Raw genomic sequence first — 20758 nt, forward strand, 5'->3', positions numbered from 1 at the left:
TTAGGGAAAGAAGATGAAGGGCAAATGTCCGTGCTCAATATCTATGCGTAAAATTACTCAATCTTGAAGCCGATCTAAATAGGAAAACCCAGACGTCTGTCCTTTTTCTGGTCTGAACCGGTGCGAACTGTTATGAAGATCTATTTTTAAATCTTGACCGTCAATCTTTATGGCTAACACATAATCAACGGATATAAAGGAATGACATATGGAGAACTATGAAATCCTTCATCCTTTATTATTAGGTATAGGTATAGATATAGATATACATATAGATATAGATTGGGCTATCTTCTAGTGTCACATAGGGAAATTCTCTAAAAAAAAAAAAACCACAATGGATGCCTGTCCAAAGCGTAGCGAGCGGTGGTAAAAACAAGAAAATGAAAGAATGAATGTGAGCACACGAAACGTTCCATGCAAGCGAGCAGAGCCATGTGAGATTGGGCTGAGGCTGATGCGGGTAAAGGGGTGTTCGTCTCGGTTCCGACGCCCGGAGAAGTGATGTCTGTTCTGACAGATGGAAACAAAAACGGACGTGAGAGATAAGCCGGTAGGCCATAGGCGAGACCAAAAAAAATAAGAGGGCATTTTTATCTCCCTGAATATCTCCAAGAGTTTCTAAAACTCACTTCCAATTTGATTTTTTTTAGTAAGATTGGAAAAAAAGTACTCTCCAACAACTCTCTATCTCATCAACTCCCAATATTTTCCGCACCTGGAAAAACCGACCCCATCGTGTGGATATATATACGAGCGCGTATCTATCAGCCAATATAAAGGTGAAAGGACGTGAGAAAGAATAAAGAGTAGGACGGGGTTCCCAATGCAAATATACCGGAGAGAAAGAAAATGGAGTATAAAAGTACCAAGGTGATTTGAATAGTCCGGGTCCTGATACAAAATTGTCTTCTATATTTTAGGAGCAAGATTTTGGAAATAGTTGGAGGAACCTAACAAATATGCTACCAACTTTTTTTAGCCACTAGTAAAATTCACTGATTTACCAATTAATTTTTTAGGAACTATTGGAGATGCTAGAGCACCTCCAACAGTCTTTCTCAAAATTACTTTCCAAATCATTATTTAGAGAGTTGTTTGAGTAAACATCATTTTATATATCTTTGTATCCTCCAATATTTTGTCTATATCTTGTGCGTATTCTAGAAAGCCAACCTTATTCTCCACTTTTCTTTTCTTTTTGTGGGGTAACCTTATTCTCCACTTTGGCTAGAAAGAAATCCGGAATAGATGGTCGCTATATTTGAATAACAAATTAAAGAGCATGTTGAAGTTTTTTTTACCACAATTCTATAAATTAGGAAGGATATAAAAAATCTTTCAAATTGTTCTAATATCACAGGTATAAATATACTCCCCCGGTCCCAAATTGTAGGGTGTTTTAGCTTTTCTAGGTGCATAGATGTTTGTATGTACGTAGACATACAAAAAAGTCAAAACGACCTACAATTTGGAACGGAGGGAGTAGAAATGGTACATGCAGCAGGAGACACCAGCATCGCACAAAGACAAGAAATGAAACAAACTGAATCAGGCTCAGGGGTTGAGCCTATTAAGCCGCGGGCGAACGCCCACGCAAGGAATGCAACAAACAAACCGGGCAGTAGTTGCATCGGCTAGAAATTAAACAAACAAACAAACAGTAGAACTGATACACAAAATCATGGCATCGACGATCCAATTCAAGCATCTGGACGGGGGATTTCCAAACCAGGTAGTTGTGGGCATCGATCAGGCTGTTGGTTCCTCGGCTCCGGTCCCTCCAGAATCTGAGGCTTGTCGGCCGGTGTTGGTTCCTCGTCGTCTCCCTTCAGCATCTGAAGCTTGTCGGCCAGGGTCTTGGCACCCTTGAGCGAGAGGACGAGCCAGACGTAGGAGAGGAACTCACCACCTTCACCCAAGCTCTTAGCGTGCAGGTATCCCCTGCACATGCTGGCGGAGTAGAAGAGCATGCCCAGCCACACCCGGTACATCACCCTCCAGCGCGTGGACGGCGGTTCAAGTTTCAGCAGCTCCTTTGCGAGACTGCATGCCTTGGGGACGTGGAACAAAGATCTTATCACCTCCTTGTCTTGAGCTTCATTATCGATGCCGATGGGCACCTGCATGCGGAAGCGTTCCCTTTCCGGCCCGTGATCGATGATGTTGGTCAGGTCGTCTTTGCTGAGAGGCTTGCCGCTGTTACCTACCATGGCGAGGTTCAAGAAGAACTCGAATTCATCCTTGGCTTCACTGACCAGGTGCTGCCTGCTGCCGGTGAGCAGCATGTCCGGGTGGAAATTCAGCAGCCGGGCCATGTAGCTGGATATTGCTTCCGTGCACTTGATGCGAAGCCAGTGTGGATCTTCCTCGTAGTTGGGGGGAGGAGTATCTTCCATGCGGAAGCAGAGGTCGGTGGCGATGTGCCAGACGAGGACGCTCCTGTCGAACGACCCGCGCAGGGCGCCCCGTACCTTGGGGCCGCACACCCTCTGCAGCTCCTCACTTAGAGCCCAATTGGCCACTCCCGGGCTGCTCTGCTGCATTATCTCGGCACCTGCCTCAGCATCCTCCACCGGCAGTGATTCTTCTGGCACCGTAAAGACCCTGTAATTGGCAAGGTCGCGGTCCTTTGTATCCACCAGATCTGCAAGGACCATCTGCGACACATTCTTGTACAATGTGTAGTCTTGACCGCCGCCTTCGCACTTACAGTAGTCGAAGCACTCCTCCTTGCAGCCCATGCGGGTGGCGCACTTGACCAGCCACCCAATGTCCTTGTGCCTCCGCCGGAGAACCGCGTCTACGAGGTTGTAGCCTGGTACCGTCTCGCACAACGCCGGGACACTCTTTGCAGACATGGCCCGGTACAGTAGCTGGCGGATGAAGACCGCAAAAACATCCAGCGCGGCGGTGAGGCACAGGAGGATGTATGTGATCTTCATGTCCGTGCGGTTGTACCCATCCTTGCCGCTCATCGCAAACAGCGTGAGGGCGGCGATGTGCAGGATGGGCACCACCAGCACATGGTAAACCAGGTACTTGCGAGTGAAAACCAAATTGGCTCTGGTATATATGAGCCCAAACGCACCACGCAGCCAGCGCTTGAGTTCCTTCTCCGCCTTGGTGCTCAGAGGCCGAAGAACGTCCCGGACATTTCGAGCTCTGCCTCGTTGTACAAGGTCATCGGCAGCAGCTGAGAGCGACATGTCTGAGAGCACCATGTAGACTTTATCTCCGTCCGACAAGCCCACATTATCCTCCTCACCCGCCTCCGGCTCCGTCTGCTGCTTCTTGGTCGCCGACTCGGTGAAGGAGAAGCAGTTGTGCCAACCCACACCTGCAAGCAGGCTACTCTTCTCGCCGGACTTGGTGGTGGAGCAGTTGTACCAATCGGAGAACAAGAGATCGTCCAAGTACACCGCCAATCTTGTGCGCTTCTGTGTTCCTTGTATGGTCGCCGACACTGACGCCAGTCTATTAATGCTGGCTTTCTTGAGGGCCCATGGCTTCTCACTGAAACTGACGACCCCGATGACGAAGAGCAGGACCGCTGATGCCAATAGCTTCCAGTCGCCGGGGTTAGGCCAGGACTTGTAGAAGGCGTACATGGCAACCGCGACCTGGGACACTAGGGTCACGGTGTGCCTTGTCCACAGCTCGTTGTCTTCGATGGTGTAGGCGGTCAGCTCCTCCTGCCCGCCGAGATGGATGAGCAGGACAGGAGCCCATAGGACCTCCAGGATCTTGGCCTTGTTGTGCGCAATGCCATCGCAGCTGCTGCTGCTGCTGGTCGCCCTGGCGTGACGGTTGAAGAGGGTGGCCAGCGCATAGATGGCCACAGCATCGCTACTAATGTATGCAAGCCATATGCATAGCCTGAAGGAGCGCCGGACGGTGTACTTGCGCATGGGGGCAGCCACCATTAGAAACCATTGAATGCCGAGGCTGCCGAGGACCAGGATGCGCAGCTGCCACCTGTCCCACCATCCCACAGCACTCCACACATCGAACATTCTCTCTCTCTCTCTCTCTGTGTGTTTCGGCAAGCAAGGGCACAGGTCTAGTAGTCCGCAATGGCCGCGGCTTCCACTGACGATTAGTGCTACTATTAACTTATTAGTACATGTCGGCTTGACTTGTTCAGATGTTCGATACACATTTAGGAACCCTTTAGCTACCATTCTGATTGGGCGCCAATCAAAGGCACAAAGGAAAAGAAGGAAAAGAAAAAGGAAAAGAAACGAAAAAGACAAAGTCGACAGGCTAGCTGTATTGCAGCCTTGTTACTATCCCAGGCCTCTAACCTTTGCGTGTCCATGATCATATTCCAAAGTCTCACGTATTAGGGCAGTGCACGCAGTCATATCCTATAGTGGTCTCAGTCAGAAGTAAGCTGTCGGCTGCCGTCGCGTAGATAAACATGGCGAGTAAAATTCACCTATGGTCTTTAAAGCTATGTATAAAGGTGTCGTCTAGGTCTCCAGGGTCCTAAAATGCATTTTTAATTAACTCTATGAAATTATAACATGTCTATATCCAAGTCTAATTAAACAAGCGTTTACCTCACCTGTTATACATAGAATCTAATAGATGGAACCCACATGTCAGCGGCAGGGCTCCACCTTAAAAAACGTAATTTTTTTCATAAAATCTCCGATGAAGATAAATTTTTGTATGAAAAATGTAGCTCTCGATGATATCTGTACCTTTATAGTTTTGAGTTTTTTCATTTGAGAACATTAAGATGTTAAAAAATAATATAAGGTTTCAGCAGCATATTAATCGTGTAACAGGACTTGGTGCCTTACAAAAAATTATATCCTTATAGTATGATGTCAGATAAAGATACTTCGCATATGAAAAATGTAGCTCTAGATGATATCAACAAATTCTCAGTTTTGAGTTTTATCATTTGAGGGGTGAGGAAGCAAGACAGCGATGCCTCCAAGAAGGTCCACTACGCCTGCAGGCATCACCATCGCTGGTCATAGGCCGAAGACCAAGACAGGGTTTTCACCCGAGCTTCTGACCGCCACCTCAACAACCCACACCGGTGTTGACAAGACCACCAAACCAAGGCCAATCCATCGATGAAGAGACGCAGAGCAGCGAGCCGCACCTCGCGGAGGCCACCCGCGGCCAAAACAGCAATAGCCATGTCAGATCCACCCACGGCAGACCAGGAGCAGGGCCACCGGACGTAGCAATCGCTGTCGCGAACTGCCGAGCACCATGTCGGCCAGGGAGTGGGGAGCACCACCCGAACCCGAGGAGCACCGCGGTGCCCAATCGTAGCCTGCACTGGACAACCGAAGACGCCAAATTTGCCACGCCAAGCCAACCAGCCAGCCAAGGCCATCATCCATGCACGTCGGAGCACCCCGTGGACCGCGCGACCAATGTATGCCACGCGCACCAGCCTCCAGCCTTCGACCCGCGCCCCCGCACGCCAGATCTGGGACGCAATCGCCCGTGCGCCCACTACAGCCTCTAGCCGCCCCCATGCGGACCGCGCGACCGAAGGTCGTCGCGCACACCCGCCTCCTGCCACCGAGCCCTTCCGCCGCATGTCAGATCTTGGCCGCCTGCCCGTGCGCCGGCGCAGCATCTGGCCGCTCATGTGCAGTGTTGCACCACCCCCACCGTCGGTAGGCTGCGTGCCAAGCGCCGCCACCCTGCTGCCTCGTCGCGCTGCCCTGAGCAGCCACGCGCCCGAGCTCCCTTAGAGTCAACCGGCCCGTGCCGCTCGACCCGGAAAGGAGGAGGATAAGAGTCCCGCCGCCGCCCAGCCACACGGGGTTTGCCTGGCAGCGGCGAGGGGAGGGGGCGGCAGTATGGAGCGTTGACGGCGACTGGGTTTAGCTCCCTGGTCGCCCACGGGAGCAACCGAGTGGAGCGCGAAAAAAAGATATCCAGAGAAGACGATTTTAGGTCCTCCCACTGACTATTAGTAGTACTTACTATTAACTTAGTACATGTCGGATTAACTTGTTCAGATGTTCGATACACATTTAGGAACCCTTTAGGTTTACTAAACGCATGCACTTTAGTAGTGTTGTACTAGTAGCATTTCAATTTGAAGTTCTAGCTACCATTCTTTTTTTATTTTGCGGATGAAGTTCTAGCTACCATTCTGATTGGGCGCCAATCGAAGGCACAAAGAAAAAGAAGGAAAAGAAAAGGAAAAGGAAACGAAAAAGACAAAGTCCACAGTCTAGCAGTATTGCAGGTTTGCAGCTTTGTTACTATCCCAACCTATAACCTTTGCGTGGCCATGATGATATTCCAAAGTCTCACGTGTTAGGTCAGCCGCCATGCACGCAGATAGCCTCTAGTGTTCTCAGTCAGTGATAGGGTAACAGTAGTTCGATCTACTCTACTCTCGGAAGTAGTAGCAATATTACATATCAAAAGTTCGCTTTGGCACATGGGAGCGCGCGCTCCTGCCATTGGATTTAGTTTTCAAAGTGTGAAAAAATTCCAAACAAAAATTTGACACATACATCTCGACATTATATGTGTGCACGTCAAGTTTCGAAGAAAACCGACATTTTTTGTGGCTTGTATAAAAAAGACAGAGAGATGTCTACTGAAAAGCATTTTTTAACATCAGATTTTGTTTTTTTCACACGCGAGAAATAACTTATCGGTTTTACACTAAACGATTTTGTGAGCATGTACAATGTCTTGCTCCTCTCGATATCTTGCTTGTGAGTGCGTCCTGCCCTTAAGTAGGTCTGGTCTAGGCTGTCACCCACCCAGGCCGGAGGAAATGTTGGTTGGGATTGCAAACGGGGTTGGGTCGTTGCTCACTGAGCTGGGCTTCACCCGCATGTAGGGCCGTCGTGACAGGGACGCTCACATCCCCTCTTCCTTGAGTGGCGTCTTGACCCCAAGCCCCGGGCTGAGGGAAGCGATCGAAGAGAGGAGCTCAGTCTTCCCAGGTGTCTTCCAGGGCGGCCTCCAGTGACCAACGCACCTTCACTTGCTCCACCATAGTATCGTTCTTCCGCGCCAGCAAGTTTGAAGTATTTCCATGGGAATAGCAAGCATGTCAGTAAAGATGGGGAGATCAGGGGTAACAGTCGTACCACGGAGGAGGGCTCGGCGGAGCAGCGAACCATGAAAAACATGATGAATCGAAGCATGTGCTTGGAGCTGCAACTTCACTAGTGCAGAACCGGGTTTTAGCGCCGGTTCGTAAGGGCCTTTAGTGCCGGTTCTGCAACCGGCACTAAAGAGTGGAGACTAAAGCCCCCCCTTACTACCGGTTCGGCACGAACCGGCGCTAAAGTGCCACCACGTGGCACGAGCCAGGCCCGGGTGCTGGTAGACCATTAGTACCGGTTGGTAGCACCAACCGGTACTAAATGTTTGGGGGGGTTTGGTTTTAATTTTTATTTTTCCATTAATTTTGTGTTTTCCATTTAATTCTTTTTTGTTTGCTGGTATTTTACGATACTACATATTGTACACGTTATGCATATATATAAATAGATTTTCTCGTAGAACCGATCATATATATATATAATCGAATGTCTCACAACCACCATTAATTATTCACACATACACATGTATATATATACAATTTCTCCTACATGTTGCCTTGTTGCCTTCGGAGCATGATGACAAGTGGTTCATGGGCGGTAGCGGGTAATAGTATTCTCCTTTAGGATCTATGATCTGGTCGAGCAAAAATCTCGTTATTTTCTCTTGAAGTGCTCGTATGCGCTCCTCTGGTAGGAGCTGGTCCCGCACCTCTTTGAACTGTTAAGAAGGAGATCAATATGCATGTGTATTAGTTGTGTGACTAGATATCGACAATCATGTAAGATTTGTGAATAGTGTTCTGGCAAACGTACCCAGTCCTGTCTATCAGATCTGCTCCTTTCGGACGCCATCATGCGAATGTTCTCGCAAACGTAGTATGCACACACTTCAGTCCCCGACGCTTGCTTCAGGGCCTTTACGAGAATAGAATTTAATCAGATAATAATTAATCAAGCATGTTAATTAATTAATGGTATTGAAACAAGAATTAAAGAGATGGTAGCTAGCTAGCTAGTACTACTTAATTACTTACCTTGGGTCGATACCAACATAGCTTTTGTCGCCATTTTCCTGGAGTCACCTTGATGTACTTTGCCCAAGCCCTGCCTGCCGGCAAAGAAAATTAATAAAGGGGTTATTAAAAATAGTTCGTATCAGGAAATGACGAACTAAATAGGCCGAGATATAGTTAATAATGATTGAAATTACATGTTGACTATCCCCTTCACGATGCTGTAGTCACTATCTTTTTTAAGTAGTGAGTCCAGTACTTCAACCTTTCCTTCGTCAACTTTAATGTCTAACAAGATCCAATGGAAGCTGCATGCGCATACGTTTGCATGTATAAATTAAGCGGGCATGTGCATAACACTAATCAACTATAACCCTAAACCCTATACACTTATTAACATCTAGCTAGTAAGCAAAAACAGAATTTGTAGTACAAGACAGTGTGACTCACTCGAAGTTGTAAGGAAGTAGTATATCTTCATTGCTATTGAGGCGCTTCAAGAACTCTACCATGTTTTTCTCTACATCTTGTCTACACCATTCCAATTTCCATGTGTATTCATTAACGGTATTTGGGTCAATGAACCCAATGCCATAGCGTCCAGCTTTTTTCATTTCATACATCTTCATCCTGCATAATACCACAGAAAAGAATATATAGTGAGGATATATAATTACAGGTAATTAATGATCAATCAATGAGCACTAGAGCTAGCTTGAGACTTAAATTACAGAAAGAAATCACTTACAGACAATAGCAACTGACGATAGATTTGTCGAGTGCATCTTGATTGAATAACTGAAATAGTTCTGAATACTCAACGGACAGAGCTTTCTTATTGAAGTAATGATCTTCCTCGACTTGCACCATGAGGGACTCTCGATTGGAAATCTTGGTAATTTTCATGTACCAATCATGCAATTCATACATTCTCGTTGGGAGGTTCTTGACCTCCTCGGGCTCGACCAAAGGTTGGCCCCGGACATATTTCCGTTTTATTTCCTCCTCTCTAAGCGGAGACATGGGCTCGATATCGAGGAGTTGTCCAACAGTGATCTTGAGCATTTCAGCCTGCATTATATGCTCCTCGGTTATTACCACATCGCCCAGCTCGGGAACGTAAACGGTTTGCCCACAATAATATTGGGCGCGCGTACTCTCATGTGTTGTTGGCACAACAAGCGGGGGGGTCGATTGCGCCGCCTGTTCTCCCAGCTGGGGAACGGTTTTCCCGCATTTTTTGACAGCTGCTTGTTGGCTCGAGCTCGAGCTCGCTTCTTTCTGTAGTCGTGCTCGATGTGCCTTCCTGATTTGGCGCTCATAGTCTGAGTCAACAGGCTTGGGAGCTGGTGGTCTAGCCATACGAATGAAGTGGTCAATCTTTTCCTCAGGCACTTTCTCCCTCGGCGGCGTTGCCGGTTTCGGTCCAAAATGAGCGTCCACTTCGGCCCGCACTATTGCATCGTTTTGCTCCTCGGTCATGTCGTAAGGCCTCTGAGGAAGAGGAGCGAGGCTGCTTGGACCATATTTATATCGCTTGTCTCCGCCTGTACTTCCTGTACTACCTCGACTCGTACCGCTACGCACCATAGCTGCGGCGTGTCTCTTCTGCGATTGCTTAGGCGGCGGAGACGGCTGACGTGGCTTAGTTGGAGCAGGAGGAGTGGCCTGACGCTGTGCCGGACTTGAAGCAGGAGGTGTGGCCTGACACGGTGTCGGACTTGAAGCAGGAGGTGTGGCCTGACGCTGTGCCGGACTTGAAGCAGGAGGTGTGGCCTGACACGGTGTCGGACTTGAAACATGAGGAGTGGCCTGACGCTGTGCCGGACTTGAAGCAGGAGTCTGCTCACACGTTCGTGGACTTGGAGGAGCGGGAGTCTGCTGACACGGTGGCGGACTTCGAGGAGGAGTTGGCAGACGCGGTGTCGGTGGACTTCGAAAGATGATGCGATCCTTTCTCCATAGGATGATACGATGTATGGCCTCTCCCAGTGTGTGCTCGTCGTCACCTCCAGGAATGTCAAGCTCTAGCCCCAAATATGGGTCCACCAGCACATCAACCAAGACACGAGCATAGCCCGCTGGAATCGGGGCGCAATGGAAGGTTGCTTTAGGGGTAATTGTAAAAGCAACGGCGTCCGCCACCTTCATGGATATGTTCTTCATTTTGAAGTGTAGCTCACAGTTAGTGTTCTCTATGATGTCGTCCACAGGGTATGTATCCAGCAGTGCGTCGCCCGGGGCGGAACCAACGCTGCTTCTCGGCATGAATGGGACGGTGCTATCCAATGCTGGATGATCATCCGCTTGCTGCTGCCGCTGCTGAGACCCCCTTTCCTGGCTAAGTGAGTCGATCTGCTGCTGCTGGAATTTGAGTGCCAAGTCCGCGTGCCTTGCTTCTAGGCCTTGAAGGCGTTCCGCGTCCTGCTTCCTGTGCTCCTCCTCCAGCTTCCTCTTCTTCTCCTCCTCCATCTTCTTTCTTGCACAGGTCCTGTAGTCGTCGTTCCATTCCGAAAAGCCCTCATACTAGGGAATAACGCCCTTGCCTCGTGTTCTTCCCGGGTGTTCAGGATTTCCCAGGGCGCGCGTAAGCTCGTCGTTCTCTCTGTTGGGCGTGAACACCCCCTTTCGAGCATCTTCTATTGCATCAAGTAACTTTTGTTCTGCTCCTTTTAGACTTGCCTTCTTCGAAACCAGGCCTGTCTTCGGGTCCAACGCCCCCCCATGCGCATAGAACCAAGTTCTGCACCTGGGGGGGCAACTCCTAGTAACCGGAGTGACCCCTGCATCCTCCATCTCTTGCTCAGACTTATCCCACTTAGGCATTGCCACCGCGTAGCCACCTGGACCCAGCCTATGGAACTGCGTCTATTTTTGCGGCATTGGCCTTGTTTTTTCTCGACCGTTCCTTAGATAATTCTGATTCATTGAATTTCACGAAAGCGGGCCAGTGTTCTCTTTGCTTCTCCAGTGTTCCCTTGAATTCTGGAGTCTTCCTTTCTGCAGCGAGGTAGTTGGCCCATACAGTTTTCTTGTGGGTGTTGAATGCAATTGCCATCTTCTTAAGAGCAGCGACCTTGACTTTCCGCACATCTGCATCAGTGAAATAATCTGGTAGGGTGAAATGTTCCATCAGAGATTCCCAAAGCTTTTGTTTTGCTCTATCGTCGACCCAAGTAACATCTGGGCGTTTAGTTTTGGCTCTTTCCATTCTTGAATGTAGATCGGGAGTTGGTCCTTCACAAGAACTCCGCACTGACGAACGAACTTGTTCGCAATGTTCTTAGGCGTGAGGGGTTCGCCACTAGCTTTGATGGAATCGATGTTGTACTTTACACCCTCCTTCAACTTTTTGCCCGGGCCGCGCTTTGTCCTGCTGTCTGTAGAAGCAGATTTGCTCGATCCGGAGGGCTGAAAGAAGAAAGATCGATTCGTTAATATATCTTCAAATAAAAAAAACATGTGATGATCACTAGATGCCTGCTTATATAAATGGGACAATTGCATTTTTACCCCTAGTTGGTTCCAACCCACGGGTTTTGCCCTTACTTTTTGAGCTTGCTCAGTTTTGCCCTTACTTTTTCCGTCGTGGTCCCTCGAATGCCCTTTGACCGTTTGACCAAAACTTTGAAAATTCATAACTAATTCATATGAACTCAGAAAAATGAAAATAAGATATCAAAATGTTTAGATAAACATTACCTTTATGTGCATATCATTTGCATTCAGGAAAAAAGCACCCTTTAAACTATCTGAGGTAGTTAACGTTATTAACATCATTTAAAATAAAAAGGTATAAACAATATTTTTCATGAATAAAAATTATATGCAAATGTAGGTGATGTTTTCTGAACATCCAGATATCTTATTTGCATTTTTCTGAGTTTGTATCATCTTGTTAAGAATGTTCTAACGACTTTGACCATTATTTGGAAACTTCATAACAAGTTGATACGAACTCAGAAAAATGCAAATAAGATATTGGGATGTTCAGAAAACATCACCTACATTTGCATGTAATTTTTATTCATGAAAAAAATATTGTTTATACCTTTTTATTTTTAATAATGTTAATAACGTTAATTACCTCAGATAGTTTAAAGGGTGCTTTTGTCCTGAATGCAAATGATATGCACATAAAGGTAATGTTTATCTGAACATTTTGATATCTTATTTGCATTTTTCTGAGTTCATATGAATTAGTTATGAATTTTCAAAGTTTTGGTCAAACGGTCAAAGGGCATTCGAGGGACCACGATGGAAAAAGTAAGGGCAAAACTAAGCAAGCTCGAAAAGTAAGGGCAAAACCCGTGGGTAGGAACGAACTAGGGGTAAAAATGCAATTTCCCATACTATATAAATATACCTCGCCGGTAGTCTTTGTTATTTCAAGATCAACATTGTATTCGTCATCATAATCATTGTCTGCGTCATCATAATCATAATCATAGTTCATGACTTCATCAGCTCGGTCGTCGAGATCGAATATCTTATCATCACCCTCCCCGGTATTGTTCAGATATTGGGAGCCGTCATTTGCTTCATTCAGATCATCTGGCCTGTTAGGGCTGCGTATGATCTCGAATAGGGCCTCTTCTCCCTCTCTGCCGGTATTGTCCGCCATAGCTTTTATTTAACTAATACAGAAGAAATATAAAACAATTTAATATTCAAATTACAATGCATGGATGCAATCAATAAGGAAAAACTGAATCATATAGTACATAATATGCATCGTCTCGAATAATATATAATCTCGAATACATCATCTCGAATAATATATAATCTCGAATACATCACTGGCTAGGTAGCTAATAAAGATCGAATACTATAGAAGAATCTAGGCCACTTGCAGATCCTGGGCCGCGGGCGGTGGACACCCAAAGACAAGGAGCCATCACAGGATCATATCTCCGGTCATCTGCCCAAAGAACCTGCCAGGTATTGGAGAACCTGACGTCCATAGCAGCCATGTAGCGATGGACGTGCTCGTCCTCCTCCCTGACACGACGACGCACCACCTCCGGCGGGGCCGGCTCCCTCTGCACCGAATGTGGCCCATGCGAACGCCGCCAAAGGAGATCAGGGTCGACGACGGGACCCGAGGCCGGGTTCCTCACCAAGCGGCGCGCCCCTCCAGGTAGCACCTCAGTGCCAGCCCGGCGGAGCCCAATCCCGGACATGGGTCAGCCGGGCGTCGTCGCGAACGGGTCGACGGCGAGGATGCGGGCCGGGCATCGTCGAGAACAAATACTATATACCCGCAAAACGTAACATTTTTTAAATGATTGGATTGTGATAACTAAAATTCTATATGCTAATTCTAACAATTTGACATTAATCTAATTCATCTAACTAAAACTAATTCTAAAATTTCTAAAATTTCTATATATATAACTAACATTTCTAATATTTCTATAACTAAAAAACACAAAAATTGCTAACGTTTCTATAAATATTTCTATAACTTAAAAACAGAAAAAATTATAACATTTCTATATAACTAACATTTCTAATATTTCTATAACTAAAAAACAGAAAAATTTCTAACATTTCTATAAATATTTCTATTACTAAAAACAGAAAATTTTCTATAACTAAAAAACTAAAAAACAATGTGTGTGTGTGTGGACATGGCGGCCGGGGCAGTAGCTCACCGGCGAGGCGAGGCGACGGGGGGCGGCGATGGGGACGTCAACGGGCGGCGACGACGGGGATGGGGACGGGGCGGTAACGACGGGACGGGGACGGGCCGGGCGGGGACGACGGGGCGCGGCACGGCGACGACGGGGACGGGGAAGGGGCGGCGACGACGGGGACGGGGCGGCGACGGGGGCGTCGACGAGGGGTGGCGACGGGGGCGGCGGGCGACGGGGCAGAGGAGAAGAAGCAGATGAGAAACTGAATTTTTTGAAGTGTTTTCTTATATAGGATGGGCCTTTAGTACCGGTTGGAGCGACCAACCGGTACTAAAGGTCAATTTTGGCCAGGCCAAGCGGCGGGAAGCGCCCACCTTTAGTATCGGGTGGTGGCTCCAACCGGTACTAAAGACCCACCCTTTAATACCGGTTTGAGCCACCACCCGGTACTAAAGGTGGTGCGCTGGCGCAGGTGCGGTGCGTCATGTTTAGTCCCACCTCGCTAGCCGAGGGGCGTCCGCACTGGTTTATAAGCCCCAGTGCGGTAGCTCTCTCGAGCTCCTCTCCAAGCAGGCCTACTGGGCCTAAATGTTCTGTGCTGCCCTGTGGGCCTACTGGGCCTTTGCGGGCCTGCATCCTGGCCCAACAACATGTTGGGTTTCTAGTCGTATGCAGGCCGCTGTGGCGCAGTAGGCGTGCTTTTTTATTTTCTTTTTTTTTGCTTTATTTATTTTTGTTTTATTTATTTTTGAGTTGTTTTTTCTGTATTTAGAGTTTCTTTGTGAATATTTTTGCTTTAGGTACAAAAAATTACAAACTTTCTATTAGTGCCGGTAGTTTACAAATTTGAATAGTTTACATTTTGAATTATTTGAAATTTATGTGAATCACTAGTTTGTGAATAACTTAACTTTGAAAATAGATTTTTCAGTGATTCTTTTTTTTATGTTTAATATTAGTGTGTTTTATCATTATATTCAATTTGGTAATGCTTAGGTTATTTAAAAAATGAAATGCATTTGTAACGGATGAGTTTTCGTCCGAAACCCTGATACTTCGAAAGAGATTGTCCATTTTGTACACGAAGTGCATCCAGTTTTTGCGGTAACCCTCTCTATTTTTTTGCACATACTATGTGGGTGAAATTATGATACCATGCCAACTTTCAACCTTTTCTGAGTTCATTTAAAATGCTTTTCAATTTCAGGGTCATTTAGCTGAAAAAATCAGTAAATGCATGAAAGAATTTGTTTGCACATAAAATTTCTTCGCGCTTCAAATGCCAAAACACATAACTACCATAACTATTACAGAGATTCCCTCCTGGGTGTGAAACACAGAACAAAGTGATGATAGTGAAGCCGATCACATCCCAGATATTTGGGTGTGAAACTTTTTCTTCGCGTGTGTCCCTTTGCGCCGTAGCCATGGAAAATCTTCATCATTTAACTGGATGCTCGGGTCAATTTCATCAAACTTTTCATAATCTTCTGACATGTCTGTCTTGTCATCCACTCCCACGATGTTTCTCTTCCCAGAAAGAACTATGTGGCGCTTTGGCTCATCGTATGATGCATTCGCTTCCTTATCTTTTCTTTTTCTCGGCTTGGTAGACATGTCCTTCACATAGAAAACCTGTGCCACATCATTGGCTAGGACGAATGGTTCGTCTGCATACGCAAGATTGTTGAGATCCACTGTTGTCATTCCTTACTACGGGTCTTCCGTTACCCCGCCTCGTGTCATATTGACCCATTTTCACCGAAACAAAGGGACCTTCAAACCACGTCCATAGTCAAGTTCCCATATGTCCTCTATGTAACCATAATATGTTTCCTTTCCCGTCTTGGTTTTTGCGTCAAAGCGGACACCACTGTTTTGGTTGGTGCTCTTCTTATCTTGGGCGATCGTGTAAAATGTATTACCATTTATCTCGTACCCTTTGAAAGTCATTATATTCGAAGATGGTAACTGGGACATCGAGTACAGGTCATCTTTAATAGAGGCGTCATGCATGGTACGTGTCTGCAACCAGCCGGCGAAACTCCTGGTTTGTTCACATGTAATCCAGTCATCAGACCGCTCCGGGTGTTTGGAGCGTAGAAAATTCTTGTGTTCGTCCATATACGGAGCCACCAAGGCGGAATTCTGTAGAACTGTGTAGTGTGCTTCAGTGAGAGAATGTCCGTCCATACATATTTTTTGATTCCCTCCTAGCGTGCCTTTTCCATCCAGTTTGCCCTTATGCCGCGATTCAGGAACACCAATCGGCTTAAGGTCAGGAATAAAGTCAATACAAAACTCAATGACCTCCTCATTTTCATGGCCCTTGGAGATGCTTCCTTCTGGCCTAGCACGGTTATGAACATATTTCTTTAAGACTCCCATGAACCTCTCAAAGGAGAACATATTGTGTAGAAATACAGGACCCAAAATGTTAATCTCTTCGCATAGGTGAACTAGGACGTGCGTTATGATGTTGAAGAAGGATGGTGGGAACACCAACTCGAAACTGACAAGACATTGCACCAAATCATTCTCTAACCTTGGTATGATTTCTGGATCGATTACCTTCTGAGAGATTACATTGAGGAATGCACATAGCTTCACAATGGCTAATCGAACGTTATCCGGTAGAAGCCCCCTCAATGCAACCGGAAGCAGTTGCGTCATAATCATGTGGCGGTCATGAGACTTTAGGTTCTGGGACTTTTTCTCTGCCATGTTTATTATTCCCTTTATATTCGACGAGAAGCCAGACGATACCTTAATACTGAGCAGGCATTCAAAGAAGATTTCCTTCTCTTCTTTGGTAAGAGCGTAGCTGGCATGACCCCGATGTATGCCGTCTTTTCCATGCATACGTTGTTGGTCCTCCCGGTGCCTCGGGTGTATCTTTTGTCTTCCCATACACGCCCAAGAAGCCAAGCAGGGTCACGCAAAGATCCTTCGTCACGTGCATCACGTCGATTGTAGAGCGGACCTCTAGGTCTTTCCAATAGGGCAGGTCCCAAAATATAGATTTCTTCTTCCACATGGGTGCGCGTCCGTCAGCGTCATTCGGAACAGGTTGTCCGCCAGGACCCTTTCCAAAGACTACCTTCAAATCCTTGACCATATCATGTACATCAGCACCAGTACGGTGGCGAGGCTTCGTCCGGTGATCCGCCTCACCTTTGAAATGCTTGCCTTTCTTTCTTACGGGATGCCTGCTCAGAAGAAATCGACGATGTCCTAGGTACACATTCTTCCTACAATTGTCCAAATATATACTGTCGTTATCATCCAAACAGTGCGTGCATGCGCGGTATCCCTTGTTTGTCTGTCCTGAAAGGTTACTGAGAGCAGGCCAATCATTGATGGTCACGAACAGCAAGGCCTTTAGGTCAAATTCTTCCCCATGTGCTCATCCCACGCACGTACACCTGTTCCATTCCACAACTGTAAGAGTTTTTCAACTAATGGCCTTAGGTACACATCAATGTCGTTGCCGGGTTGCTTAGGGCCTTGGATGAGCACTGGCATCATAATGAACTTCCACTTCATGCATAACCAAGGAGGAAGGTTATATAAACATAGAGTCACAGGCCAGGTGCTATGGTTGCTGCTCTGCTCCCCAAAAGGATTAATGCCATCTGCGCTTAGACCAAACCATACGTTCCTTGCGTCATCTGCAAACTCCTTCCCGTACTTTCTCTCGATTTTTCTCCACTACGACCCGTCAGCGGGTACTCTCAACTTTCCGTCTTTCTTACGGTCTTCTCTGTGCCATCGCATCGCCTTGGCATGCTCTTTGTTTTGGAACAAACGTTTCAACCGTGGTATTATAGGAGCATACCACATCGCCTTGGCAGGAATCTTCTTCCTGGGGCGCTCGCCCTTGACATCACCAGGGTCATCGCGCCTGATCTTATAGCGCAATGCACTGCATACCGGGCAAGCGTTCAAATCCTCGTACTCACCGCGGTAGAGGATGCAGTCATTAGGGCATGCATGTACCTTCTGCACCTCTAACCCTAGAGGGCAGACAGCCTTCTTTGCTTCGTACGTACTCTCGGGCAATTCGTTGTCCTTTGGAAGCATATTCTTTATCATTACCAGCAACTTTCCAAATCCCTTGTCAGATACACCATTCTCTGCCTTCCATTGCAGCAATTCCAGTGTGGTGCCCAACTTTTTCTTGTCAGCTTCGCAATTCGGGTACAACAATTTCTTGTGATCCTCTAACATGCGCTGCAACTTCTTCTTCTCCAAATCACTTGCACAGTTTCTCTTTGCATCGGCAATGGCCCGACCTAGATCATCAGCGGGCAAATCTGATGCCTCTTCTTCAGCTTCTGCCTGCATTGCCGGCTCGGCTTCTTCCCCCATTGTTGTATCATCGTATTCAGGGAACCCATGGCCAGGATAGTTGTCATCGTCCTCTTCTTCTTCATTGTCTTCCATCATAACCCCTCTTTCTCCGTGCTTGGTCCAAACATTATAGTGGGGCATGAAACCGGACTTAAACAGGTGGACGTGAATGGTTCTTGACGTAGAGTAATTGTGATCATTCTTACAGACTAAACATGGACAAGGCATAAAACCATCCGCCCGCTTGTTTGCCTCAGCCGCAAGCAAAAAAGTTTGCACGCCATTAATGAACTCGGGAGAGCATCGGTCATCGTACATCCATTGTCGGCTCATCTTCATTACACAACACCGAAAAGACCAAATTAATACAAGTTCATACATAAAGTTCATACAAGACTTAAATGCAACAAACAAATAACTCTCTAACTAAAGAATTTAAATGCAACAACAAATGAGGTCAAGATCGCAACTAAGGTAACAATTGATCCAACAGCAGAATGACACCAAGCCTCACTATCAATGGCATATTTTCTAATCTTTCTAATCTTCAAGCGCATTTTCTCCATCTTGATCTTGTGATCATCGACGACATCGGCAACATGCAACTCCAATTCCATCTTCTCCCCCTCAATTCTTTTCAATTTTTCTTTCAAATACTCGTTTTCTCTTTCAACTAAATTTAACCTCTCGACAATAGGGTCGGTTGGAATTTCCGGTTCACAAACCTCCTAGACAAAAATATCTATGTCAACTTGATGGGCATAATTTGTCATAAACACGAAATGCAACAACTAGTTTTAAAAGAGAATATACCACATCCGAATCATAACAAGGACGAGGTCCGACGGGGACGGATATCAAAACCATGGCACTATGTATAACAAACAACGTACGGGTAAGATAATTATACGGTAACTATATATCCAAATCACACAAACATCAATTTGGTAATGTAAAACATTCATGAACAAGAGGCTCACCACAAGGTGGTGCCGGCGACGGAACGGTGCGGGCGATCGACTGTGGTTACGACGGAGATTTAGAAGGCACTAAGTAAACCACACCTACATATGCAAACTAAGTGTTATTTTTGACCTCAAATTGCATATAAATCAAATACTAGCACATATATTTCCTCCCAAATTACTAAACTCATAAATTAATCACTATACAAAGCATTGCAAGAGCTAATCTAGCAATGAGAGATGAAAGGACAAAGTTGCTAACCTTTGTGATCATTTGAATGGATGGGGGCCTTCAAATCTTGACAAATTTTGGGCAAAATGTGTGATGAGCTCGAGAGGAAGAGGGGAAGAACAGAGAGGAGAGGGGAAAGGGGAAGAACAGAGCGAGCTCGGGTGGACGAAGGGTTTATGTAGGACGACCTTTAGCACCGGTTCGTGCGACGAACCGGTACTAAAGGTGCTGGAGGGGCCCCGGACTGACAACATCCTGCCACTACTCACTTTAGTACCGGTCCGTGGCACGAACCGGTACTAATGAAAGCGGCCGGCTAGCCGTTGGAACTGGCACTAATGCACACATTAGTGCCGGCTCAAAAGCAAACCGGCACTAATGTGCTTGACATTTGACCCTTTTTCTACTAGTGCTTGTAGGCAACTGCGTTGATCTTCTTGGGTAAGGGCCATAGAACTTGAATGACAATTTATGGTTTTCCCACGGCGCCATGAAGACTGAACATATGGTTGAAGTTTCAGAGACACTGCCATGCACCCCAAATTCCCGGAATGAGCGATGCTTATCTGTGTTACTCTTCATGCATTGTCGAGCACGATGGGGGTCATGTTGATTCAAATCCGACATGACCGTGTGCTCCTCAAGCCACGCCTCTAAAGATGGAACTGAACATGAGTTAGTGGTTGTGATCCCCCACTATTTCGGTTCATAACCAAAGAGCGCCTTAAAATGAGACATTCCGATGGCCGAGTGGTGAGAAGAATTATGCCAAAATTGTGCCAAAGGAATCCAAAAGCTCCAGCAACGGGGACAAGCATGTGTGAAACAGTGTAGGTAAGTCTCAACGCACTGATTCACGTGCTCTGCTTGACCATCCGTCTGCGGATGATTGGATGTGCTCAAACGCAGCTCGGTGCCTGCATGCTAGAACAATTCCTGCCAAAAATGGCTCTCTGTCGGACACGATTGCTCGGGAGAATCCGTCAAGTTTGTTGATGTGTTGCATATATAACTTGGCCACTTTAGCTGTTGTATAGGGGTGAGCAACGGGCAAGAAGTGGGCTTACTGTGTCCTTTTATTCACCAACTCCCAAAGGTTGTTAGATTTTCCCGACTGAGGTAAGCCATTGATGAAATCCATGGTAATCAAGTCCTAAGGCTCCTTAGGAACATGCATTGGTAACAATAGTCCTGGTTGAGCAGATCTGTCCGGCTTTGCTTGCTGACAGAATGTGGAACACCTGATGTAGTGTTGGACATGGAGCTTCATTTTGGGCCAGGCGAACAATCGACGAATACGACAATAGGTCACTCGAAATCCTGAGTGCCCCCCCCCCCCCACAGAGCTATCATGGAAGGCCTGCATGATCTGCTGCTACAGCGAGATAGAACCGCCGAGCCAAATGCGCCCCCGAAAACGCAAAATTTCTTGCTGCAAAGAGAAGCGACCCTTAGGATTCTCCTGAATTGCCAACTGTTCTAGAAGATGGAGCGCTTGACGGTT

The 20758-nt window shown here is 46.7% G+C and overlaps 1 protein-coding gene across 1 annotated transcript; it reads right to left on the reverse strand.

Annotated features, from left to right (window-relative positions):
- Nucleotides 1-1372: 1372 nt before the first annotated feature.
- On the reverse strand, nucleotides 1373-4076 carry LOC123171019 (uncharacterized). Its single transcript, XM_044588696.1, has one exon. It carries the CDS (start codon nucleotides 4014-4016, stop codon nucleotides 1704-1706), a length of 2313 nt encoding a protein of 770 aa, XP_044444631.1. The 5' UTR covers nucleotides 4017-4076; the 3' UTR covers nucleotides 1373-1703.
- Between the last annotated feature and the right edge of the window lie 16682 nt (nucleotides 4077-20758).

Source organism: Triticum aestivum, chromosome 7D (assembly GCF_018294505.1).
Source record: "Triticum aestivum cultivar Chinese Spring chromosome 7D, IWGSC CS RefSeq v2.1, whole genome shotgun sequence".
Taxonomy (NCBI): domain Eukaryota; kingdom Viridiplantae; phylum Streptophyta; class Magnoliopsida; order Poales; family Poaceae; genus Triticum; species Triticum aestivum.